This window comes from Fusarium coffeatum, assembly GCF_003316985.1.
Source record: "Fusarium coffeatum strain FIESC_28 chromosome Unknown BRIP53273_contig_118, whole genome shotgun sequence".
In the NCBI taxonomy this organism is placed as follows: Eukaryota; Fungi; Ascomycota; class Sordariomycetes; order Hypocreales; family Nectriaceae; genus Fusarium; species Fusarium coffeatum.
Genome location: NW_022157911.1, coordinates 97,178 through 120,732, shown reverse-complemented (window position 1 = coordinate 120,732; position 23,555 = coordinate 97,178). Strand labels below are relative to the sequence as shown.

Sequence of the window (23,555 nt, the reverse complement as noted above, 5' to 3'; positions counted from 1 at the left end):
CGACAGAGCTGAAAGAGTAGCGAGTCTTGGCGTTGGAAGTTGGAAGCAGTGAGGTCAAAGATTGGGGGGACACGAGGAGATGATTCTTTATCTCTTTGTTTCTTGCGGATACTCTATACAGCAATGAATATGATATTCACATCATACATAGTACATCATGCATCGTCTTTCAACTTTGTCCTCCAGATTTCTGTTCGAGTTAAGTAAACGAAAACCAGAATGTGAGGCTCTCTCGGCTTTAGGAGATACCCGAAGAGTGATCGCTTACACAATGCCAAGAGACTTGTCTTCTGCCCTACGCCGTAATCTGCAACCTCCGACTCTCTCTTCGCATGACCTGAAGACGAAATCCTTGTTAGTCAGAGAGGTTAAAGGGTCCAGGTCTTGAGGGTGCTGGGTTCCTACAGTAGCGTCGATATCTGACCAATCACATGTAGTGAGTAGCCCCTGTTCCTGCACCTGCGCCTGTGGCTCAGTGGCTGCATCGCCAACGGTTCCTTGATACCGCCCGAGGATTCATTGCTGTAATCGCTAATTCAATCTGATCGAGTGCCTGTTCAACTCACTGCGACTCTGCGTTGGTAGCTAAGCTGCTCGGTCTTTCTTTCAGCACAGCCTTTTTCGTCTCTGACCAACCAATAATGTCTCAACATCAGGAGTAAGAACCCAGTCATTAACCGAATGGAACGGCCACATCTTGGCTGCAGCCAAAGATTCTACTTATTCCTTCGCCCTAACCGCCCGCCAAATCACAAGTACCCTTGGTTTCCCATGCACGGGTGTGGCGGCCGACTAAACAAAGAGCTAAAGAGAGGGAGACAGGGATATGGATGGACCAACTAACGGTTTTCTTTAAACACGAAAGACATGATGACCCGAAAAAGTCTTGGTATCTGCCCGTATCTCACATTGCATTGCAGATGGACTGACTGTAAAATATGGACCAGTCCCTCTCTTTCTTCCATTTGTTCGGGTTCCGCTCCCATGAGTTTACCTTATATTCTTGACTTGTTCCCATCGTTTTAACCTGATACGTCCAGTGTTAGATTAAATCTCTTGGGTCTTGGGTCTTGGGTCTTGGTTCCTTGTGAATATCCACATATAACACTCTGTCAGAGACACTCTCCTGTCTTTTGTTAGACATATATTTCAGAGTCATAATGACAGCTGCTCCGAAGAGAACGGATGCCGCCTCCGAAGAAGACTCTGTACACACATCCAACAACTCTCATAACACGCCAAATGAGACAGTACCGACGAAAAAGCCTAGTCGCAAGAAATGGTTCATAATTGGAGGCATCGTGATTTTGGTCGTGTTGGTGTTGAGTTTAACATTGGGATTATACTATGGCCTCAACAAGGTGAGTGTTTCTTATTTATCAGCCTCTAATCCCATACCTCACGTTGTTTATTTTTACCCCGGTCTTGGCAAAGTCTTTGATTCGAAACGCGACTAAAGTGTTTTCTCAAAGGAGCACAACGTCGTTCATGATAATGACAAAGATACCGCCGATGATACCCCCTACCCACCACCCAACGAGACCCCAGACAACAACCCTAATGACAATAATGATGATGATGATGATGATGATGATGATGATGATGATGATGATGATGATGATGATGATGATGATGATGATGGACATGCTGATAACAATAATAAGAACAAGAACAAGAACAGCAGCGATGATGAATCGACGGAAAAGAAACAAGGACCCTTTGTCGACTTGGGTTACTCTCAATATGAAGGCAATGTTCTCTCCAGCGATATTCACGAATATCTCGGTATTCGCTATGCCAAGTCCCCTTCAAATGATCTACGCTGGAAAGCACCTGTCAAGCCAGACTCTACAACTGGAACCTTGAAGGCTCAAACGGTACTATCGCCCTTGTTTCTTATACACGCAGCTGCTTACTCTTCCCTAGTACGCCCCCTTCTGTCCAGGAGTCAACGACCGTCTCAGCTCAAACATCGACGAAGACTGTCTTTTCGTCAACCTCTGGGCCCCAGCAAACGCAACTTCAGACTCGAAGCTCCCTGTCATGGTCTTCTTCCAATCCGGCGGCTACATCAGAAATGCGTCTCCCAACATCAACGGCACTGGCCTCGTCACTGCTTCAAACAACAGCATCATTTATGTCAACTTCAACTACCGCGTCGGCTTGTTCGGTTTCTTGGCTGGGAAGGAGATTCAGGATGATGGTGATCTTAACGCGGGTTTGCTGGATCAGAGATTCTTGTTGAAATGGATCCAGGAGCATATCCAGGAGTTTGGAGGCGATCCCGAGCATGTCATTCTTCACGGTGAATCTGCTGGAGCAGGATCAGTGGCTCTTCAGCTCGTTGCCTACGCGGGTAAAGATGAGGGTCTTTTCGCAGGTGCTATCGCCGAGTCGGTCTTCATGCCTGGTCTTCCGGAACCAGCTGACCTGCAGTACCAATTTGACCGAGTCGTCAACGCAACTGACTGCTCCGAGGAAGACGACACGATAGCTTGTCTCCGAAAAATGGACTCAGCAGATCTCCAAGCTCAAAACATCAAGGCCCCTTTCGATGGACGTGACTACCGATCCTACTTTTACTGGGCACCCACTACCGATGGAGACATGTTCCCAGACTTTCCCTCCAAGCTATATGCGAAGGGCGACTTTGTCAAGGTGCCACTACTCACTGGTTCTTGTTCAGATGGTAAGCCTCCAAATGTCTATATGTATCTGAACTACGGAATACTGACTCAATATCCAGAGGGGTCCAACTACGCCGTCAACGCAGGCAGCTCAGCCCAATTCATCCGCTACATGCAAAACGAATACCCCTATCTCACAACCAACGACACCGAAACCATTCTAGATCTCTACCCCAAAGAACCTCAGCTCCCAAAGCACGACATCTGGTTCCCTTCAGCTTCTCGCGCCTATTCCGAAGTAACCTTTGTCTGCCCAACCAACAATATGCTCGACGCCTACGCCGAGCACGCCGATCCCAAGTCGCTCTGGTCTTACCGCTATAACGTGCAGATCACAGAGTTCATCGAGGACGGTCTTGGTGTTCCTCACGTCGCAAACGCACCCGCAGTCTTTGGCCCCGACATGACTTCTGCTAAAGCTGGACCCAGCTACCGTTCTTACAACGCTCCCATGATACCCATAGTGCAAAGGTACTGGATCAGCTTTGTCCGAAACCTCGACCCCAATACGGATCGTCACGAGGACGCTCCTACATGGGAGACCTGGGGAACCGATCAGGACCGGCTGGTGTTCGAACTGAACAACAACACCATGGAGAGTGTTGACCAGGGTCAGCGGGAACGCTGCCAGGCCTGGCTCGATATGAGTGGTTCAACCAAGCAATAATGATGTTTACGATCTTACAAGCATGATTCACAAGCGTTCGTCACGGTACTCTATTTGATACCCATGTTATATAGATACGAGATATAATAGAAACATATGCCTTTATTCTCTATTTAGTTTGCGCCAAAAGACCCGAAACTAAAACTGATTCTACATCTCACTGATAGCGCCACTTCTCTTACGAAGCTGTCTAACAGAGAGCCCAATTCTGTTGTAGCAAACGTGAAGTAGTAAAATGCGTCATCGCCTTGATCAGCCCCTAAAATACTTGCGCCATTTGCCATTTTCAAAACCAGAACTCTTGTTCATCTTTCCTGATCAGTGTCTTGCCAAGCCATCGCTCACTCACCAGCTATCGGCTTCATCTTTTGGTTCCCTCTCATGAGCCCCAGCAATGTACGCTTCATTTCCGATGCCCAGCGCCTTACTCGCCGTGCCTTCGTTCGTAGTCGTTGTGATAGCACCACCGTGATCTCGCTGGCCGCCAAGGTAGACTCATCTGAACTCTCAGAGACGAAGTCGGAACGCAATGTTGCCGGATGGTCTTCAAAAGTATTGGGCGTAGCCCTTGGGTTCCTCCCTTTTGCTTTTGTCGTACTCGTGGGCTGAGGATTGGACGTCTTGTGCCCTAAGGGGTTTGGTCTGTTTATGCTGGCAGAGTCTCCCTGTCTATCGAATGGATATAGCTTACTTTCTAACCTTGATTGAGATACTGGCTCAGTCATTACAATCTCTTGAGCTGAGGGCGGATACGGAATGTCGAACTGGTCCGATACCTGCGTCGAATGGCCTCGTGTAGTACCTTCATCAATGTTGGAAAGGCGTTTGTCAGCACCGTGTTGAGTTAGTTGTTCCTCAAGGCTGGACCCGTCGGGAGATACTTCTCGCGGAGGCATGTCTCTCAATTCCGAGGTTGAGTTGTACTGCCGAGGCCCGTCATTGCGTACTTGGGGATCATTAGGACCCATTAGCTTGCTGCTCATACGGTTGCGAGATACTTTGAGCTTAAGTTTGGGCTTAACGGGGCTGCTCGAGCTTCTTCCTGGATTGCCAGGAGACTCGGAAACCCATCTGTTGTGAAGCCCACTTGATTGAGACGACTTCACTCGAACCTTGAATCGTGAATGATTTAACGGAGTTTGAGTCTGAATCTGTTGAAGGGACGAGGTCCTGGAACTGCTGCCAAAAAACACCGGTTCTGCGAAAAGCTCGCTGGTACCACTTGCTGGCTGGAGAGCCATTCGCGACTTAGTGAGGGCTTTAGTATCTGTAGAAGGAACCTCGCAAGGCTCGGAAACGTCATATTGTGCCTCAAATGGCAGTGGTGGCAACGCCTTCATTAATTGAGGTATGCTGTTCGTCACCCTCAGCTGATGTGTAGGTGATATCGGGTTGGGCGCCAAAATCTTTGCACTTGCCGTTGCCTGTACGTTCTGTTCGGCTTCACATTGTTTATTCCCATCGTCCTGGGCCGCAGCATGTATATCGGCATTCCGACGATTATGGCCCATATAAGGTGGCACATTGATTACCGCGTCTTCTTCTTTTTCCAGTGACGTTGTTTTCTCGAGCCATGGAGTCAGCATCTCTTTAGAGATATGAGAAATATGCTGAGCAAATGGATTGTCCACCGGGGCTTTATCATCCCCCGGGCTACCCCAATACCAATCATCTTCACTTGAGTCGTTTGGTTGAGTTGTCGAGATACAACCAGTTGAGGTTGAAGTCGCAAGGTCGTCTTTTTTGACCAATTCCGCCCGAGACTTTGTAATCTTGTCTCGCGTGGCGTAATGGCGTAGATTATTCGACCTCTCGTAAGACTCCGGGTGAGCTGGAAACCCAATATCTCGATTATCTGTCTGCTTCTGCTAAAAGTTGCTAGACTCTAGCTGATTCATCGATGACTGAGTTTGCACCGGTGGCGTAGATGAAGTATATCTCCTTTTCGCGGGGATTGATATTTGCTGGATATCAGTGCTACCATTGAGTTCACCAATAAGTTGCCGATGAACACTGGATATCGACAGATTGGTATAACTCTTTCTCGAAGCTGACTTGATCTTGCTGTTTTTTCGCGAAAAAGAAATTGCGTTTTCGTCTACATACCAGTCAGGACCAGTCAGCCGCTCATGGTTCTTTCTATCCTTGCCTTGGTAGCCAGTGTCTATACTTGCATCCTTCATGGCATGGTCCCTGAATAAGTCGAGTGATGTTCCTTGAGGAGGATAAGCGACAGGCCCATGTTCGACTTTGCCTGCAATTCCCCTCTCAAATTCTTCGGTGTAGTCGTAGTAAAATGAACATGGAGACTGTATAGGCTGTTTAAGCCCACCTGGCGATTTCCCCTGATACATTTCTACGATAGATGTTAAGCTGGCCGAACGAGCACTCTGGTCTCCTGCAACGAATTGGCGATATGTAGATGTGTATGGCGATTGTACTATGTCACCCGAGGCGCCTGGGCTGTTTACCCCTGATCCGCAATAAGGCGCTAACGATGAACGCATGGGTAATGAAGACGTGGATTTACTGAAATCGGGCCTCAGGGACAAAGGAGGATATCGACGATATGTGCGGTGACCTCTCATGTACGATCCAGAAGTTGTGCGCTGTGGAAGCGTAAGCTAGGTATCCATGAGAGACATAGAAACGAAGATACTAACATGCCCAGACCTGTCAATCTCAATCATCCTCTTGTAGTCAATGAGGCCGTCATCTGTCACTGCTGGAGAAGAAGGCCGGACTCCGGGTCGTTTCAGACGTGCTGGATATGGAAAAGGCGAGCGAGGACGCTGAAGACCGTTGTAGCTCCTTTGGCTGTTGAAGGTTCCAGAAGATTTGTAGGACGGAACTCGCAATGAACTGCATGTCGTTAAAGAATGTGAGCGCTGGCCCTCAGAGGCTGGGGAGTAAGATCTGGAATAAGTGACCTGCGGACCACCATATAATGAAAGAATTTCAGAAGTGGGATCTCGATGAGAGGGTAGCGATTTGTGGAAATCTCTTGTGTCACTGTCGTTCGAGTCGTAATATCGATTCCGAGCATTCCGTCTCTTTCTTCTATGGCCCTCCTTTGAGCGTGAAGGGTCATGGCGTGGGTTCGGAGATGGTATGCTGATAGAATAGATACCCAAGTCACCCGTCTCGGTGGTTGTTTTCAGCATGCTCTCGAGAGGTCCAGAAGAGCGGAGAAGGAGGGAAGTGTCATTCAAGCTCTTGAAGGGCAGACGCGGTTGAGATGGAGATCGTCGTCTTGAGGCATTGGAAATGCCGTCTCGTGTATCATGAGTGCTTTGAAGCGAAGATTGGCTGACTGATCTGTGTCTGGAACTGTTGAGATCCATGGCAGCCGATTAACAAGTTGATGATAGATGAGAACGATAAGATAGCACAATGAATATTTGACAAGTGACCAAGAACACCAAGAAGGCTGAAGTAGGCGTTTACGAGTCAAAGATAGAAGTCACAAGTCAATTGTAGACGCATTCTGAAGAGAATGATTAATGGTAGATGAAGAAACACAGAAGTTGAGACTACCTATTCGATAAGTCAGGAAGGAAGAATGTACGAGACGCCCGCCTTCTCATGGCAGGAGCGTAGGTCGGGCCTTGCTTTGAAGCTACCTGCCTACCTACCTACCTATCTTGAACTTGAGCATCCCTCATGAGATTCAATTAAAGCTAACAAAACTTTTAGGATTTATCAAGATATAAAAACATATCATGAGGGTCGCCCAAGCTGGTTCTGTTGGTCAGTGCCTTCTTCATGTATTATAATTCGGGACTGGGTGGCTACTCTTGCATGGCATACCTATCCTGATTTATTTCCATGCAGGGTTGGTCTAAGGAAGGAACAACGGTGCTAAAACCGACACTCGGGTTTAAATGAAAACTCAGTTTAGCAGGTACTAATGATAGCACAGAAGATGAAATAATCTAGGTAGCTGCCTCATTTGTACTTTCCCGAGCCTTTAATTACCTAGACGTCTTGTATCCGTAATGAGGTATCATTCTGTATTCTAGACACAGATGCCAAGCTCTGCTAATAAATCCCAGTCAGTTTATTGACAATCTCGAAAGCATTACATCCGTTGTAGCTGCCTGACATATAAGTCAAATATCAGATAATTGGTGGGTTTGGATCGGAAGAACAAGACCTTCCACGTGACGAATGTTCTCTAGCGCCGGACGAAGCCATCACCAATTCCTCCATGTACGAGATGATAGACCCACCTTACCGAGGGCCGAACGCAAGACGGCGCAAGGATCGACGAGATTCTTACCATCCGTGTGTAGATCAAATGAAATTCTAGATTGAATCGACATTACTGTGCACTATAATACCTACCAAACACATTTCGCTATCCAAGATGGCTAATATAAACTTTTGGCTGGATTTAAATAAAGAATACAATACATACATACGTAAACTCATCAATCGACGTGAGTGGCGCCCCTCTTTTTCGTAAATAGAATTATTTGGCGTTAAGATTTATGCCACCATGCACATTGACACGAATATCGGTACGTCTTCCCACCAACTTGTTACGAATAGAGTCAGGTTTGCCACCTCACTGTGTCTGTGCGATAAACTAAGTCAACTAACACATCCAGTTCCCCCTTCACCGCTGATAAGGGCTCACGTGCATTGCAACTTCTGTAATTGTACGCTTGTCACGAGTTTCTATTAATGTCATGCGAGTTTTCTTGCAGATTAAACTATAAGCTAAAGCATAAACGCGAGATAAGGTCAATTACGCTCTTCCGAATCATCTCCGTTAATTATTGGACCTGTAATATGAACGAGGTCCAGACTTCATTTCATGCCGTTGCCCTTGTAAAACAACCATGATGGTTGTGTAGCGTGACTCACTACCACTTATCAGACATATCCAGAACCCTCAAGTGCTTCCTCAACGCCCTCGGCAAGGGGACCTGGACCGGGACTGCAACAACGGGACCGGAACCCCGTACCGAAAACGGGCTGCCGCATACAGACTAAGCCAAAACATCTGACTCGGCAACAGGGTTAAATTAGCATAACATGGGGCCGGTGGCTCTTGTCGAAGTGTTTCCCACCAAAAGCGTCAACTCGATGCCCAGATGTGGCTTACCCTGGGCCACCCTTCGAGATTTTCCCTCTCTGTAGGCGACCTAGCCTGCAAATCCTGGCAATGTCTGCCTCCCAACTGGCCACCGTATTACCCCCGCAGTCCGTGCAGCCCACTTGGTAGGTTCCACGATTGCTTGTCCAAGCCTAGTCAGGGGTCTATATCGCACACTTGCAGCGCCATCTCTTGTTCAAGCTTGAACTAAGCTCGGAGGCACATGTTCAACGGGTCTCTGAATTTGAACAAAAGGGAACCCTTACCCTCTTGCCTTGCTCTGGAAAGTGAAAGTCAACAAACCATTGGCATCAAGCGGGTAGCTTCGTTCAGCTTTCTGCTTAGATACCTTTGATATTCATTCGATCCTATCGCCAACCTCGGATCGTATTGGCAACACTCTGTAACTTGTCTCAATATCGATCAACATCTTTGATTCAATACCAACAACACATTCAGCGCTGAAACCAGTTTGTCTCGCCCCCAATGACAGACCGAAGGCCGGCCCTCACCCTCCCTCTTCCGGATCGGGAACCATGTGACCCTCAACGACCTCAGTCTTCACTCCAAAGCCCACCAATTCGCAGCCCTCGATTTCATGAAGACTTCGATGCACCATTCTCAGAGGACATTATGAACGCTTCCAGGACAACTCTCGCCACCGATACCATGAGTTACCCTTCAACTGGTACAACTAGTCGCAATAGCTTTGGATACGATGGCGACCAAGCACCACCTTATCTCCGCAACGCCTCGTGGGAGTCAGAGACCAAGCGTCGCTCAAAGGTTAACGACCGTATCCTGGAGTGGGCCAAGAAGTCGTGGGGTGCTGTCCGAACTCGCTCCGAATCCAAGATGGACTACTTCGACAGTCATTCTGCACAAAGTCCAACCAGCGACATGATGTCACCTTCGTCAGATAACATCACCCCATCAGAGCCCGATGGCTCTCAGACAGTCAACGACTACTCTCGAGCTGTTGTTACCGTCACTGGAATGGCCGGCTCAAAGTCTGGATCGAAGTGATGAGCGGACTCAAACAACAAATTCCCTTATTTTAATCGTTAATGAGTTGGTAATCGCTAGTAACGAATAATGCGGCGTTAGGAGGTATTTGTTTCTGTTTGGCTCCATGAGATGATCGATGGCACAGCCAGGCAGTTTGTATTTTAGAATTGACGAGGAAACCAGACCTCGATAGGAGGTAACTCCTCAGAACACACCGCCACCAATAATAAAAAGGCGCTCTTCCTCCCTCTTTGCCCATTGAATGATCTTGTTTGCCCCCTGTGCAATGGTTGCTCTTGATACGTTAGGCCCTGCCACACAATAAAACTCGAAAACGGGCGTGGTCCATGCCAGTGAAGTTGCATCATCTCCCACCGCATGCAACACCTTAAGATGCGAATGTTTGGCGTGAATAGATGCGTGCAGCTCATGGTAGGTCGTCATTAACCTCCTGCGTGCGACAAGCCCGGTGAACTGTGGCTCCAGTGACGCCATACAAAACTGCACGTTAGCCCGAGATTTATAAAGAAAGTGGCTAACCTGGCTGCCAGGAGCAATCTCATGGATCTTGGGCCGGCCAGTGCGAGTAGCATTCTGAATGATCGCCAGTGTCCCATTCTTTGCAAGCTGCTGGGCAACGTTGTCGCGCATCTGTTTCAACTCAAAGAAACTCTCACGATCAGTGCTTACGAGAATCATGGCGATTTCTTCTTCCGACGAGCGCCCCTGTGCTGCAGCTGGAGAGCTGGCTTGCTCACCAGAAGTACCGTCAAAGAAACTGACGTACATGTAGAGATAACCTTTGTTGTTGAAAGCCGGAAGACAAATGGGAATCCAATTCTCGCCGCCGCCACCTTTGATGCCGTCGCTTTCAAAAAGCATATTGAAAATGAGCTGTAAATCACTGGGGTGAAGTGAATGACGACGGGGCCGGATGACGCTGACAAGCTTCCCCCCGGCCACGATAAGGCCGTATAACAACTTTTCAGTTCGCAATTTCAGAAAAGTGTTATTTATAGCATGTCGTTGGGACTTTCGAAGCCGAAGGCACTCCAGTGAACCAAGTAAAGCCGATGCCGAGCCTTTGGTAAATGTGTCAGCCAACGACGACAAAAGGCCCTCGGTTCCTTGAAGGGGTTTCCTCAAATCTGTCGAAGGTCTGTTGGCGAATATGTGCGTCAATCTGGGCAGCGTTAACGTTGACAGGATTTGCATATATAGCGCATCCAACTGTCCTTGTATTTGCGAATCACTTTCGCCCAACTTGCTGATAGCGACAAAGTAGAGCGGGCCTTTGGTTAAGATAACAAATCGAGTCTCTCCAGCAGAAAACGCTTGAAGCGGATTCCTGGCCCCTTCGTAGAATGAGATAATCGTTTGAACGACGCCCATGGAGGAATTGATTAGACTCAAATCTCCATATCGGCTCCAAATAGGCTTTCCGGCTGATGATAGGATCAAGTAATGTTTCAATTTCGACTTCCATAAGCGTAACATCCCCTCCTCGGCATCTTCGTCGTACTCCTCCGGAAGGGCGTCAAACTCGCGATGGAACTCGACAAATCGGTCGTCTGCGCCTATTCTGCCTTTCTCGAAAGGAAGAACAGACGCTGATTGAGTGCGCAGCATTTTCCAGGCAGGGCTCTTCTTATGTAGCTCTCCAACAAGTAAACTTGCGATATCCCCAGCAGGTCGCATTGTCGGTGCGAAACTCATTAGGCTGGCTGTCTCATCCGCTTCACCGCTGGCACTGCTATCATGGCGGCTGGGAGAAGCACGACCGCTCCCAGCGGGGCTCGGACGAGACTCGGGGCCAGTAGTCGAAAATGTCCCTCGAGATCCATCGGGAAAGGATAGTGTTTGTATTTCGACAGGAGTTATTGCTGTAGTCGCCAGACCCTGTAAAGATCCCGTTTCAGTGGCGTTCGTGGATGGCCGAGGCGGTAGAGGAGGTCGATAATCTTCGTCCGCAGGGACAGGGGACGGTTTGGGGTTTATCTCGTCCATGGTTGCGCGTAGCTCGCTTGTCGCATTTCTTGGTAATCAGCCGTTGTAGAAGAAGGATTTGGAAGATTTGTTATACCCAGAATCATACGACCTGGAAATCTTCCATAAGCATCAGTCGAGGCCATTATACCATTTTGGGTGAAACTAGGATTCAAGATGGAAGTGAGAGAATACAGTACTCGGGAGGAAAGAGGAGGTCCATTACCCGACCGAGGAATGACGCGCTGGAGGGGTTGCGGCAGCCTTGCGCTAAGGGGTTCAAGGCTCAGAAGCTTGAACCAATCAGAAGGTTGAAACAGCACACAGCTCCGCTACTTTCCAGGGTGTTTCAGTGGGCTAAGCTCCAAGCTACCTGTATGCTCCACGTAGCCTTCCATCGATTATATCAATGCGCTTGCCTGTGATTACGACCATTCATACTCGAGCTGCCAGAAAGATTGTTACGCTCTATACTCTCCAGCGATGCCTTTTGATGCTTCTGTGTTACTGCAAGTAACCTGATGTCCCTCGTTTTTTTCGTGAACTGTAATATTTAGTAGCCATGGCTCTCGAGCCCGGGTCTGGTCGTCGCTCAGTATCTCCAGAGAGTTCAGGTCGAGAATCTCCCATTCCACGGCAATGGAGGAATCAGCTCGGTGAAGGTATGTATGCGCTTCTGTTCCCATGGACAATTGGTTTGGTTTCTGACTCGCAATGCAGAGGACTATGCTATCAAGGATAAATCATATCGAAAATATGCCCACGGAGTTGACAGAGCACTGGTATTGTTCGAAACTGCTTTAGAAGAATGGGCCGACTACATATCGTTCTTGAACAAGCTTCTTAAAGTAAATTCTATCCTCAAATCTTATGATCCCCAGAATGCTGGCTAACCGACTCAAGGCTTTGCAAGCCCGTCCAAAATCAGTCAATGCGATTCCCTCCAAGGCGACTGTCGCGAAACGACTCTCGCAATGTCTTAACCCGTCCCTACCATCCGGCGTCCACCAAAAAGCACTAGAACTATACAGTCTGGTATTCTCAGTCATTGGAAAAGATGGTCTGTCAAGGGATCTTCCCCTATATTTACCAGGGCTGGCTACAGTTCTCTCCTTCGCTTCATTGTCTGTACGAGCACCATACCTCGATCTCCTCGAACGTCATTTCCTCGGCATCGACCCTCGATCGCTTCGCCCAGCAATGAAATCTATCATCCTCGCCTTGCTTCCAGGGTTAGAAGAAGAAACGAGTGAGGATTTCGAACGGACACTGCGCCTAGTTGAGAGTTTCAAGCATGCAATCAGACCATCTTATAGCGAAGCGATCACCGACCAACATTCTTCGGGTGATGCATTCTTCTGGCAATGCTTTTTTCTGGCTTCGATAACTAGTCAGAGTCGTCGCTCCGGTGCACTTGCATACTTGATACGATTCTTGCCACCATTAGGGCCTCAAGCTGCCCCCGACAAGAATAAGGCAACGTCAACACAGAGCGATGCCAACGATGACACTAAGAGCAAACTAGCCAATATCGTGACATCCCCTGAGCCAGGTCTCTTGCTGCGTTGTTTTGCGAGTGGTCTCTCAGATGAGCAGCTACTCATCCAGCGTGGTTTCTTGGACCTTTTGGTATCTCATCTTCCCTTGAACGCTCATGTTATTCAGTCACGGGTCAAACAAGATGACCTGGAATTGCTACTTAAAGCCGCTATCGGTGTGGTCACTCGGCGCGAAATGAGCTTGAATAGACGCTTGTGGGCCTGGTTGCTAGGACCTGAACCGATGGCTGAGCATGACAACAGTAATGAGAACCCAAGCAGTCCTTCCGCAGATCAACATGGCTTTGCGGCCTCAAGAACCCATTACTTTGAGGATTTTGGACTGCGCCCCCTAACAAGAGCTATCTTACAAATGATCGAGAGCAGTTCTCACAATGCCGCCAGTGAGCGTGCTAAGCCTTACAGGATATGTCTTTCATTGATGGACAGGTGGGAAATTGGCGGTCTGGTAGTGCCTGAAGTCTTTCTTCCTATGATCGAAAGTGTGCGATATTTCAAAGATCATGCCTCGAGCAAATCAGAGTTCAACGAGATCTTACCAAGTGCCAGCACTTTCTTTGATGGTATTGAGAGCGGGCTTATTTACGGTGAGATCGCTGGACTTCTTGCGCAGGCTCTGGGACCAGGATCTCTTAACGCACACGAGCGGAAAGATAAGCTTTCACTAGTAAGCTTCATCTTAGCCAACTTCAATGTCAAGGAGGAAGAAATGGTTACAATTCATGCTCCTCTGTGTTGCTTGGCTGCTCTGGCTATGCTGGAAGATTTTAAGGAGCGCGTATCATCACAAGATAGCGCAGATTCAGAACTTATTTCCCTGTCCAGCCAGGCACAGAGCGTCGCTCTCTCGCTCTTGGACCTTATACCAGAACGAGTCTTTCCCGAGTTGACTGAAGACGCAAAGGATAAGAGCGGAAACTCGACCTTACCTTCGAACGGCGAGATATTGAAAAGATCTCAGAGATTCTATGTCAATGAGCAGGGTAATGTTGAGACATGTCCGCCGCCATTCAATGCTTTGACTGTAGGACAGACCATTCTGGAGAAAGCTGCCCAGTTTGTCTGCCTGGGCTTGGGGTCCTCTGAGACTGACCTCAACGCTTGCATCAGGCTTCTCGTTCTTGCTGTCCACAAAACTCCCAGGACGTACCAGGTTAAGGAGATACAACTCCTGAAGCTCATGCATGGCCTTCTTGAACAACCAGATGTCATGGCATTTTCTTCTTTCTCGGCCATTCTGCAATTATCGACTCAGCTGTACTACGCCGAAAGGATCGAGACAAATCAACTTTCAAGCCTGATACCTCCCCTAGTTCGACATGCCTGGACATACCTGTCGGCGTCAGAGCCGAAGTACCACGTAGAAGCAGTCAGAGGTCTGTGGCAACTGCAATCAGCCCTGACAACATCTAATCGCGATATCGAAGCGGCGTTGTCTAGTCTAATCATCACGCAAAGCACGTCACGCCTGCGTGGTGTTGAGCCCGTAGATAAGGGTCGTGCTTTGGGTGTGCTATGGTCACATACCCTTCAGGATAATGCCCCCACTGAGCGGCGAGGTTCAAAAACACCGATGCATGATATGAAGATTCTGCCTCGAATCGCTGGAGCTGATAATTACGAAGTTATGCTTACGCAGCCTTTATTCCTCATCCTCGATGCCCTGGAGGACGATCGGACCCAACTGTATATGACGGTGAAGTCATGGCTGAATACAATGCTAGGCATCGATAGGTATTTATTCTGCCTTTCCTCAAAATACTCTTCGACTAACCTTTCACAGGCTTTTTCTAATGTTTGTTTCCAAGCTAGCCGAGATACCCCTTTTGCAAACTCTCACCCAAAGTGATACGAAGAATGACCAAGTGTCAATGCCATTGTCTGAGGACGAAGATTTGGATCTTGCTCTTTACTACTTGCGGACTCTATCCAACATATTAGCATGTGCTGGGGAGATCTCATGGAATGTAATGGCATCTAAGCATGTTTCTTTTCACGGTCAGCACATACAGATCAGCTGTAAGTCGCTCCTTTGTTCACCACGTAATTACACTCTGACATAGTAATAGCTGGGGGTGAAGAACACGAGATGACTCTGCAGGATTTCTTCGTCAGCGTATGCATAAGATGCATAACGAGCAACCCTACCGAAACCGTCACTCAAGAATCCGAGAGTCGTGTCAACCAACTTTACCGTTACGCTCTTAGCCTTCTTCACAAGTTTCTTAACAGCCCTTTTGCTACTCATCTATCAGTCCAGCAGCTCGAGAATGTGTTAATAGAGCGACTTGAAAAGTCACTTCGAGGTTCTGATGCATATGTACAAGTCCTCTTGCTTGATGCGGTTTATGATACGCTAAAGCTTCGAGATATCGCTCCCGCTGAAGCTCCTCCGTCTCCTATATCCGAACGGAGACAATCGTCATTTGATCCTCGAGGAAGCAGGCCATCGCTTTCAGCACCGGAAAACCGACCAGTTACGACGCCCCCACCTCAGCTTCTTCAATGCCTTCAAGACGGTCTCAGCTCGCCCAGTAGCCGGCCAGTCCTCGATAGCTGGGTTGTTTTCGTGTCTGAGTGCCTGCCATTATACTCGGATTCTATTTTCCAGGTAGTCATTCCTTTGGTCGAGACCCTCTGCAGAGAAATAGGCACGACTTTTACCAACTTGAGAGAGACATTCTACTCGAATGCTCTGTCCCTTGGTAGTGACAAACAATCCCCCGAGTCCACATTGATCTTTCTGCTCAATGGCCTTGAGCAGGTTCTGGCGAGGGCACATCAACAGCTTTTGAGTGAGGAGGCTCGGACACAGGTGGTTAAGGGCCCAGACCAACCTCAATCGCTTTTTGGAAGTATGGTATCAAATGTTTGGCAGTCAGACAGCACTCAATCTCGCAGCGCTACGGCAAATGATCGACTAACAGTTCATCTGGCTTTCCAAGATGCGGTCCGCATTTGCTACAGAATTTGGACGTGGGGCCAGGGCAACGACTCAACTAAACAGGACCAGGGCTCTTTTGGGTCGTTCAATTATACATCCTTGCGCATGCGAAATCGCTCTAGAAGGTTGCTTGAGCACTTATTTGCTGCGGAGAACCTGGAATGCCTCGAGACTGTCATTGCTTCTTGGAAGCAGTCGACCGAGGAAGGAGAGCCAAGCCAGGTTTTTAACATGCTATCCGCGTTGGAGGCATGCCGACCAAAGCACTGTATTCCCGCTCTCTTCAACGCTATCTACCGACGCACGAGCGTGGGTAGTGCCGATCCAGCATCCAAGTCAACAATGACAATCTCATTGCAAGACACTGACCTTGTCAAGTTCCTTGTTGAATACACGAGGACACTAGATGATGATGCTATGGACGAAATTTGGCAGGACTGTATGGCTTTCCTGAAAGACCTTCTGACGAATCCATTTCCTCATAGACAAACGCTGCCGAACCTGCTTGAATTTGCTGCTCTTCTAGGAGAGAAGGTCGATAATACGAACTTCGGGGAACAAAGAAGAATGCGAAAGGAACTAGGGGTAGGACCTTAAACTGTTCACTTACCCAATTATTGTTCACTGACATTGCTTTAGGACACCTTTATCCGTTTGCTTGCGGCTCTTTTCACTACAAGGCCTATGGCATTTGCTGATCCGGCAATGTTAAGCAGCGGCATCCCCAAGTCTGACTCAGGCAACTCTCTCAACGGATTCGGCGAAGGACCAGATGAAGTTGTCTCTATCCTTGCCGGGATCGTTCCCAAATTGTCAAAGATTCTGGTCGAACCTGACAGAGTACTTTCAGCCTCGGCAACTATTTCCACTAATGTTATCGGACCAACACTCAGGGCCAAGGGTTTCCCCGAAATAGTCTCCAAAAACACCATGCGTCTTCTTCATGAGTTAGCAAGAGTTCATAATAACCAAAAGAACTGGAAGAAGGACGTTGGAGACGCCTTCAACGACCCTAAGTTCTTCGGAATGGATTTGGATCTTGTGAAAGATGACTGGCTACCATTGCTAAAGCAATGGAGTTTCACCGACAAAGAGAAGATGCCAGAGATTGTAGGCCGCATCAGCTCTCCATCGACAGCTGGCATTGTGTTTGGTGTTGGAGCAACGTCGGCTCGCCTTGAAGCTGATCGCAAGACGCAACTAAATCTTCGAAGAATTGCGGCTTTGATTCTCGCAAGCTCCGAAGACGCATTTGTTTCGGATTTGTCCGACATTTTTGGAAAGCTGGCTGAGCTTCTTGGGGCTTCATCGACATCTTCGCCATCGTCAACTACCCGAGCAGATATTTACATGGTGTTCCGTGCACTTGCTCTCAGGACCAGCGCGATTCATCTAGGCATGCTCTGGCCTGTAGTAAACGCTGAAATCCATGCAGCTATCTCTTCCGTTGCTGCGCCCGACAACAGCGCTGCTTCTGACACTTACACCAACGCTTCGGTTCTCCAGGCCTGCAAGCTACTGGATCTCCTGATATGCGTTGCGCCAGACGATTTCCAGCTTCACGAATGGTTGTTTATCACTGACACTATCGATGCTGTATATCGACCATCTACGTATCAGCCCGTTGCTCTGGTCGACGAGCTTTCCGACGAGCTGGGCGCCACGGTGACCGCTTCGGGATTCCACTCTTCTTCGGTAGTCAACCCAGTAGTCCAAGGTTCATCTCGAAGGCCGCTACTTGGACCAGGAGGCATCAATGACGATGTTAGTCTTGACAGAAAGGACGAATTGGTAGCCAAGGTGCTCCGGCCGTTCTTTGGACAGCTCAGTATCTTCGCGTTCGAGTCTACTTATGCAATGGGGCGGGTTGACAGAGAGGCATGCATCTCGGGCTTGTTGAGAGATCTTTTCGATGAGCGAAGTATAGTTAGACCACTATAGGAATAGTAATTACCTACAAAAGCGAGAAATAGATTTGATTTGATAGAGGAGTATCTGCTCCCTGCTAGCGACCTATCTGCTCCAGCTGCCGTGATCTGAACAAAAGAAAAGGCTGTATTTCCCATGTGTTGACGCCGTGAAAGACGATAAGTTATGAAGAGGGTATTTAACCAACCACTCGATACTCTGAAACCGCTCAAGCATCTCCAGATTTACGCCTGCCGGTATTCTCCTACGACTCCGTTCGATTCCTGAAAGCAATACAAAGCAAATAAAAATACAAGCCCTTAAACCATGATGCACTGCTTTACGCACATCGGCTTTGAGCATATCCCACGAAACTTGCTGGGGTCGTAAAGCAACTACCCCGTGCACCCCCCGAAGCAATATTGCAAACGTTAGTCGGTTGGTCGAGTAAGAGCGCAGAAGCCATAGCCTCCTCCAATGTACCTCCATACACTCTTGCCACAACGCTCTCAAAAGAATCTCTCTCCATAACAGCTCCGAACTCAAGACATTTAGAAACGCCCATGAGTTCCGTGCCTAATAGGTCTAATCTTTCCAACAGTAAACTCTTGTCGAAGCGGGTGGAAAGCTCGAACCAGGCCTGGACGGGCGTGATTTCTAGGTCTCCAGGGTTAAGACTTTGGGCCAAACCGTAGAGAGAAGAGAGTGATATCCGAGGTGATGGCCACTCTAGGTAGACGGGTGGTACGTAAGGATCTAGACCAAGAGTACGGCGGTTGTGGCAAGATGTTGCGGATGAGACGAGTCTGCGGTCACCGAAGACGTCCAGGGGCGCGTTGGCCATACACAGGGAAGAGGCCATAAGGGTATGGCCCTTTGGCTCGTCGTTGGAGAGGTGAGAGTGCGAAGGGTAATCACCGACAAAGAAGTGATCCCAGCAGATATGTTCAAGGCTGTGACGTGTCAGTGAATCTATGCGATGTTTCCGTAGTTGAGTTATCACTTACGAGAGGATGAAGTTCACGGCTTTTTGTTCTTCATCTGGGGTTAGGTTGAGATCTGGCAGAGGTGGAGGAGGGCTTGTCGTGTTGCTACTCGACTCATTGGATCGGATACTGAAGGCAGGTGTCACCATTGAATCATCCTTTTTGAGAGTGACAATAATATCGTCGACGTTGACGTTGGCAAACAGCTCGCCACCGTCCTGGTCATATTGGGGCACGTTCTGGTCTTCCGTGGGCTTCACACCTAGGGTCTCATCTACCCAAGCATCATCACGGCTAGCAACAACATCCTTGGCGACGGCAGGGCGTACGGAGCAACCAGCTGAGTTGCATTTTGGGACCACGATACCCTGGCTAGCGAGGAGCGCTCTGATAGAAATGTTATCTTTTTTGAACTGTTCCGATTCAAACTCGGTCAAGGCGATGAGTTCACGGAAGTGAGTGATATCGAGCTCGAGCTGCTGCTGGTACTCTGCCTTGCGTTGGCGGTGTTGGATCTGAGCTCTTCGTACTTGGGTGCGACGAAGCTTTGCCTTTTCAGTAGCGGTGAGAGACTTGCGCGGCTTCTGCGGTGATGCCTCGCTGCTGTTCTCTGGCGCTGAGGTTGTGTTAGTTTGGTCTTAGTCAACTTGCGCGTTCATAGTGAGACAGCGACGCCTTTGGGGGTATCTAATCTAGTCTCTGAGTTGAAGAGAGAGACCGCACCGAGATACGGGAAGGCATGGCTATTCAATATATCACAAGACAAGACAAAAACTCAAGACAAAGCGGCTCAGATACTTACACTCACTGCTTTCACTCGCTCTAACATTGCTCTTCCGCCCCCTCCGCTGCGGCGTAGTAGCAACAACACATTCGGGTCCTTCACAAGCGGCTCCCTTTTGCTTTGTCTTTTTCAGAAATTGGGTAAAAGAGGGTCTCTCTTTGGTAGGATTTGGATCCGAACTCGCCATAATGATTGAGTATAAAAAGGAGGACTTTTTGTATGTATGTAGATATGTTTAAGTTCCGAGATCTGCCCACTTTTAATGACTCTCAAACTGGTTGGATTTTGAGTTTGAGTTTGTTTGAGAGGTGAGTAAGCAGAAGTAGTAGCCGCAGCCGCAGCAGCAGCAGCACCCAGAGCTAAAAATAGCCAGACCTGGATGAATACAAAAAGTCGTTGAAAGGAAGGAAGAAAAAAAAAAGTAAAAGGAAATAATATTATCATTTGGCTTATTGTCAGCTAGCTGCATACATTAATATATAGATAAATATGCAACTTGGAGAAAAGAGTCAGAAAGAGTTAAGTCCACTCACGAACGAGCTGAGTTTTCTGCCTGATCCGAGAGGCACCTCGGCTTTAACTAGTACCTAGATAAGATATTGGCCTATAGGCAGGCGTATCTCACCACTTCTATTCCATTGTATGGAATGGATAATGGATGCCATCCCATCCATTCATGTCCTACGTCACAAATGTTCATCATTTCCGCGGAGATGGAAGAAATCAACAAAACGATTACAAACAGACGGTCTCCTAGATTAGAATAAATGTAGACATTACTTCATGAATCTCTTCTTTTCTCTTCTTTCGTCCTATCGGCTCACTATCTAAAATAAAATGAAAAAGAATTCATCATAATCCCCTTCTTGACTTACGGGAACCTTCAGATAACAGCTTCATGCGTACCTATCATAATCCCAATCCCTCGGGTATAGCTAAAGCCTTTTTTGAAATCAAACAAATACCCCAACGCCTTGCTGGTAAAATCATAAATCGACACCTCTTCATAAAACCCACGGTTCGAAACCCTTCCTACTCATGGTCGCCGCCGTCGCTATCCGTGGCCGTTCTTTCCTCGAACTCATCCGCATCAAGTTCATCGTCATCATCCATATCATCACTGTCGTCCTCGTCTTCCAAAGCGTTCAGTCCTTGGACCGATTGCCATTCTAAATAGTCGTTCTCAATCCACCGCTTACTGACCGGCAACTGGTACGGGTCGAAAGGGAAGTAAGGGTCTAGCTGGTGGAAACTTTCATCTTGCATATCATACCCAGCGTCCCGGAGAGCTCCTCCTGTGGAATAAGTCGCTGTCAGATACTGCGACAGGCGGATACGCTTGTTGCTCTCGATCAGAGGGTAGATGTACATGAAGTTGAGACGGTGTGAGAGTTTAGCAAACTCTTCAACGATGCCAGAAGAGCAGATCTTCAGAGGATTGAGTTTGCTGAAGATTTGCGCAGACAGGTCTTTCCTGCATGACCCCAACCACTCCATCTCCTGGCCGATGTAAGACGCAGGGTCTTCGGGATCCACAGATTCCGGCGTCTTGACAATGAGATCACGCCAGCGGAAACAAAAGATATAGAGTGCCGCCTGGACAAGGCTGTAGTAGGGGTGAAATCGTCTCAGATCTGGCCCACGACACAAGGGCTCGTATTTCTTCCGATAAACATTGAGGTGATGAAGAAGGGTTTCAAAGACCATGCGGACCAGGCCTTTGGGAAGTTGAGCGCCGCGGGCGACAAAACTGGCAAGATACGATGCAGCTGCTTGCTTGGTGGAATTGGCCGTGTTGCTCTGGAAAGCGATGAAAATAAGTTGACCGCAGAACGCGTCCCAAAGACGCTCATGCATCTGAGCGAAATGAAAGATCAGGAATTGGGTGTGTCGAGACTTGTAGGTGGGCAACACCATGCGTTCGAATTCACGTAACAAGACCCTGAACATGTCGAAGGCTCCATCGGAGCCTGGGTTGGCAAAGTAGGGGGTGTAAACGCGGAAAAGAGTGTCAAGGATGGCGTCCATCTTTTCAACGTTTTGCTTGATGGACTTGATCTTGGCAGCCTCGAGGTCGTAATCGGGATCGTCACTGTCAACCGATTCTGCGTCGCTATCGTCGTCGTCGTCGTCGTTAAGTTCCCAGTCTTCCGTATCTGTGTGTTTTTGCAATGCCCACAGGACTGATGCAGTTCTCTCGTCATCTATGTCTTCCAGATCGACTTGCATTTGGGAGTCGACTTTTACTACTCGGTCGATAATGAGATCAAACACCTCGTCGGACAACTCTGGGCGATAATCCTTGACGCGGAGCAGATTATTCACATAACTCATGTGGACTCGTAAGGACCCATCTTGGTACGGGAACTTGGAGCCAAGGAGACCCTCTAGCACGGAAACGGCGGATGGAAACATTTGGAGCACGAACTGCAGGGTGCGGTGCAATCTGTCGCGCATTGTCTCCCGGCTGACTTCAGGAAAATCCGGGACGTTCCAAACGTCGGACCGGCTGTCGGAGAATTTCTCAACCATCATTGTCAGAACGGGTGACAGATAAGAACCCTGGGCGCTGACCAGGGCAGCAAGGAAATGGGTAAAGACTTTGACGAAAGCGTCGTCACGCCCGAGCCAGGAGCAGTTCAAGATGGTCTTGACCAGGCCGTTGCAAGCCTTGTCTTTAAGGATGGGAATGCATGAGGTGAGGGCTACGACGTAGACCTGTAGTTCATGTGGCTTCAAAGTATCATCTTCTTCTCCGATAACAGGCGGTAGGTACCGCTGCTTGTCGCTGGCAAAGAGCTCCTTGAGCGTGTCATACTGACCATCGTTTCCTCTCAGGTGCTCCTCGAGAGCAGTCCTGACTTCCAACTTCACCTCGTCCATTGACCTTCCACCGACCTCGTACGTCACGTTTCGGATGTCGTCGAATATGACTTTGCGACGTTTCGTAGGACTCTCGGGGGCTTCTACCGGATCGCTGAGACCAGCATGTTCGGCCTTTCTCCTTCCCAAAACAGACGCGGGTTTGAGTATAGAACGGACAGGCGTCGAGTTCTTCGTAGCAGGACCGGAAAGTTTCCTGGTCGTTGGAGTAAAAGGGCGCATGAATACAGTTCGTGCTGAAAACTCGATCGGGTCTCGTTCGTTGTGCGCTGCGGCTCGATGGGAGGGGGACTTCTCGCTCAAAAGTGGTGGCGTCTCTCAGGCAACAAACAGGATAGGGTCCGTGAATGTCTCAGGACGTTCAAGGTATAACCATTGATTGAAGGATGTGTTGAGATATTAACTGGTAGAAATCACCGACCATAATAAGCATGTCGCATCGGCGGAAGTGATGTTAGAAGGAGATGAAGGAAATACGAAAGCCCTTTTTTTGCACAAGGTGGCGGTAGTGGAAGAAGAATCACTCTGAACTTTAGGCGCTGAACTTTTTTTCCATTTTCTGGGGTCCACGATTTTCGGTGGGGAGCGGCACGTGCCTCTCTCTACCAGATTAGAACTAGCCCCTTTCGAGCTCCACATCGAATTTATTGCGTCACAGATAGACATCCATTCACATGGATACAACTACAAGAGATTTCGACATCAAGTAGGTATTGCCTTATATCAGTATACTCTGAAATTGATAGCCCATACGTGACTTAGCATGAACAAGCATTCAAATCAGCATAGAGTCTTGTGATAAAACAGACTTGGTGTTATTTCGTGAAAACTACTTGCCCAATCGAAACATCTTCTCCAATGACTCCTATCCGCTGAGGTGCCATGTTGGACTTTTGAAACCACTTATACCAACTTATGGCTGTTACAGAAATACATACAAACAGAAGACGCTATTGTGGTCTCTATCGTGGAACACATGATGTTCTTCCACCCTCGGCCAATATTCCGCTGTTCTATCCCCCGCGCGTAAATTATACAT

General features: G+C 48.4%; 7 protein-coding genes across 7 annotated transcripts; 3 read left to right on the top strand and 4 right to left on the bottom strand.

The window, feature by feature from the left end:
• Positions 1-1,160: 1,160 nt before the first annotated feature.
• FIESC28_05521 (uncharacterized protein) lies at positions 1,161-3,354 on the top strand (the record flags this gene model as incomplete). Its single annotated transcript, XM_031159666.1, has 4 exons — positions 1,161-1,361; positions 1,473-1,877; positions 1,927-2,689; positions 2,747-3,354. 4 exons carry the CDS (start codon positions 1,161-1,163, stop codon positions 3,352-3,354), a joined length of 1,977 nt encoding a protein of 658 aa, XP_031016308.1.
• A 546-nt stretch (positions 3,355-3,900) lies between these two features.
• On the bottom strand, positions 3,901-5,708 carry FIESC28_05520 (uncharacterized protein; the record flags this gene model as incomplete). Its single annotated transcript, XM_031159665.1, has 3 exons — positions 3,901-3,982; positions 4,054-5,031; positions 5,461-5,708. 3 exons carry the CDS (start codon positions 5,706-5,708, stop codon positions 3,901-3,903), a joined length of 1,308 nt encoding a protein of 435 aa, XP_031016307.1.
• A 3,236-nt stretch (positions 5,709-8,944) lies between these two features.
• FIESC28_05519 (uncharacterized protein) lies at positions 8,945-9,484 on the top strand (the record flags this gene model as incomplete). Its single annotated transcript, XM_031159664.1, has 1 exon — positions 8,945-9,484. One exon carries the CDS (start codon positions 8,945-8,947, stop codon positions 9,482-9,484), a length of 540 nt encoding a protein of 179 aa, XP_031016306.1.
• A 186-nt stretch (positions 9,485-9,670) lies between these two features.
• Positions 9,671-11,473, bottom strand: FIESC28_05518 (uncharacterized protein; the record flags this gene model as incomplete). Its single annotated transcript, XM_031159663.1, has 1 exon — positions 9,671-11,473. The coding sequence occupies one exon, from the start codon at positions 11,471-11,473 to the stop codon at positions 9,671-9,673; it is 1,803 nt and encodes a 600-aa protein (XP_031016305.1).
• A 541-nt stretch (positions 11,474-12,014) lies between these two features.
• Positions 12,015-17,896, top strand: FIESC28_05517 (uncharacterized protein; the record flags this gene model as incomplete). The annotated part of the gene is made up of 6 exons (XM_031159662.1): positions 12,015-12,114; positions 12,173-12,300; positions 12,356-14,745; positions 14,795-15,030; positions 15,081-16,540; positions 16,595-17,896. The coding sequence occupies 6 exons, from the start codon at positions 12,015-12,017 to the stop codon at positions 17,894-17,896; spliced, it is 5,616 nt and encodes a 1,871-aa protein (XP_031016304.1).
• A 307-nt stretch (positions 17,897-18,203) lies between these two features.
• FIESC28_05516 (uncharacterized protein) lies at positions 18,204-19,820 on the bottom strand (the record flags this gene model as incomplete). Its single annotated transcript, XM_031159661.1, has 3 exons — positions 18,204-18,816; positions 18,871-19,465; positions 19,652-19,820. The coding sequence occupies 3 exons, from the start codon at positions 19,818-19,820 to the stop codon at positions 18,204-18,206; spliced, it is 1,377 nt and encodes a 458-aa protein (XP_031016303.1).
• Positions 19,821-20,665: 845 nt separating this feature from the next.
• FIESC28_05515 (uncharacterized protein) lies at positions 20,666-22,738 on the bottom strand (the record flags this gene model as incomplete). The annotated part of the gene is made up of 1 exon (XM_031159660.1): positions 20,666-22,738. The coding sequence occupies one exon, from the start codon at positions 22,736-22,738 to the stop codon at positions 20,666-20,668; it is 2,073 nt and encodes a 690-aa protein (XP_031016302.1).
• Between the last annotated feature and the right edge of the window lie 817 nt (positions 22,739-23,555).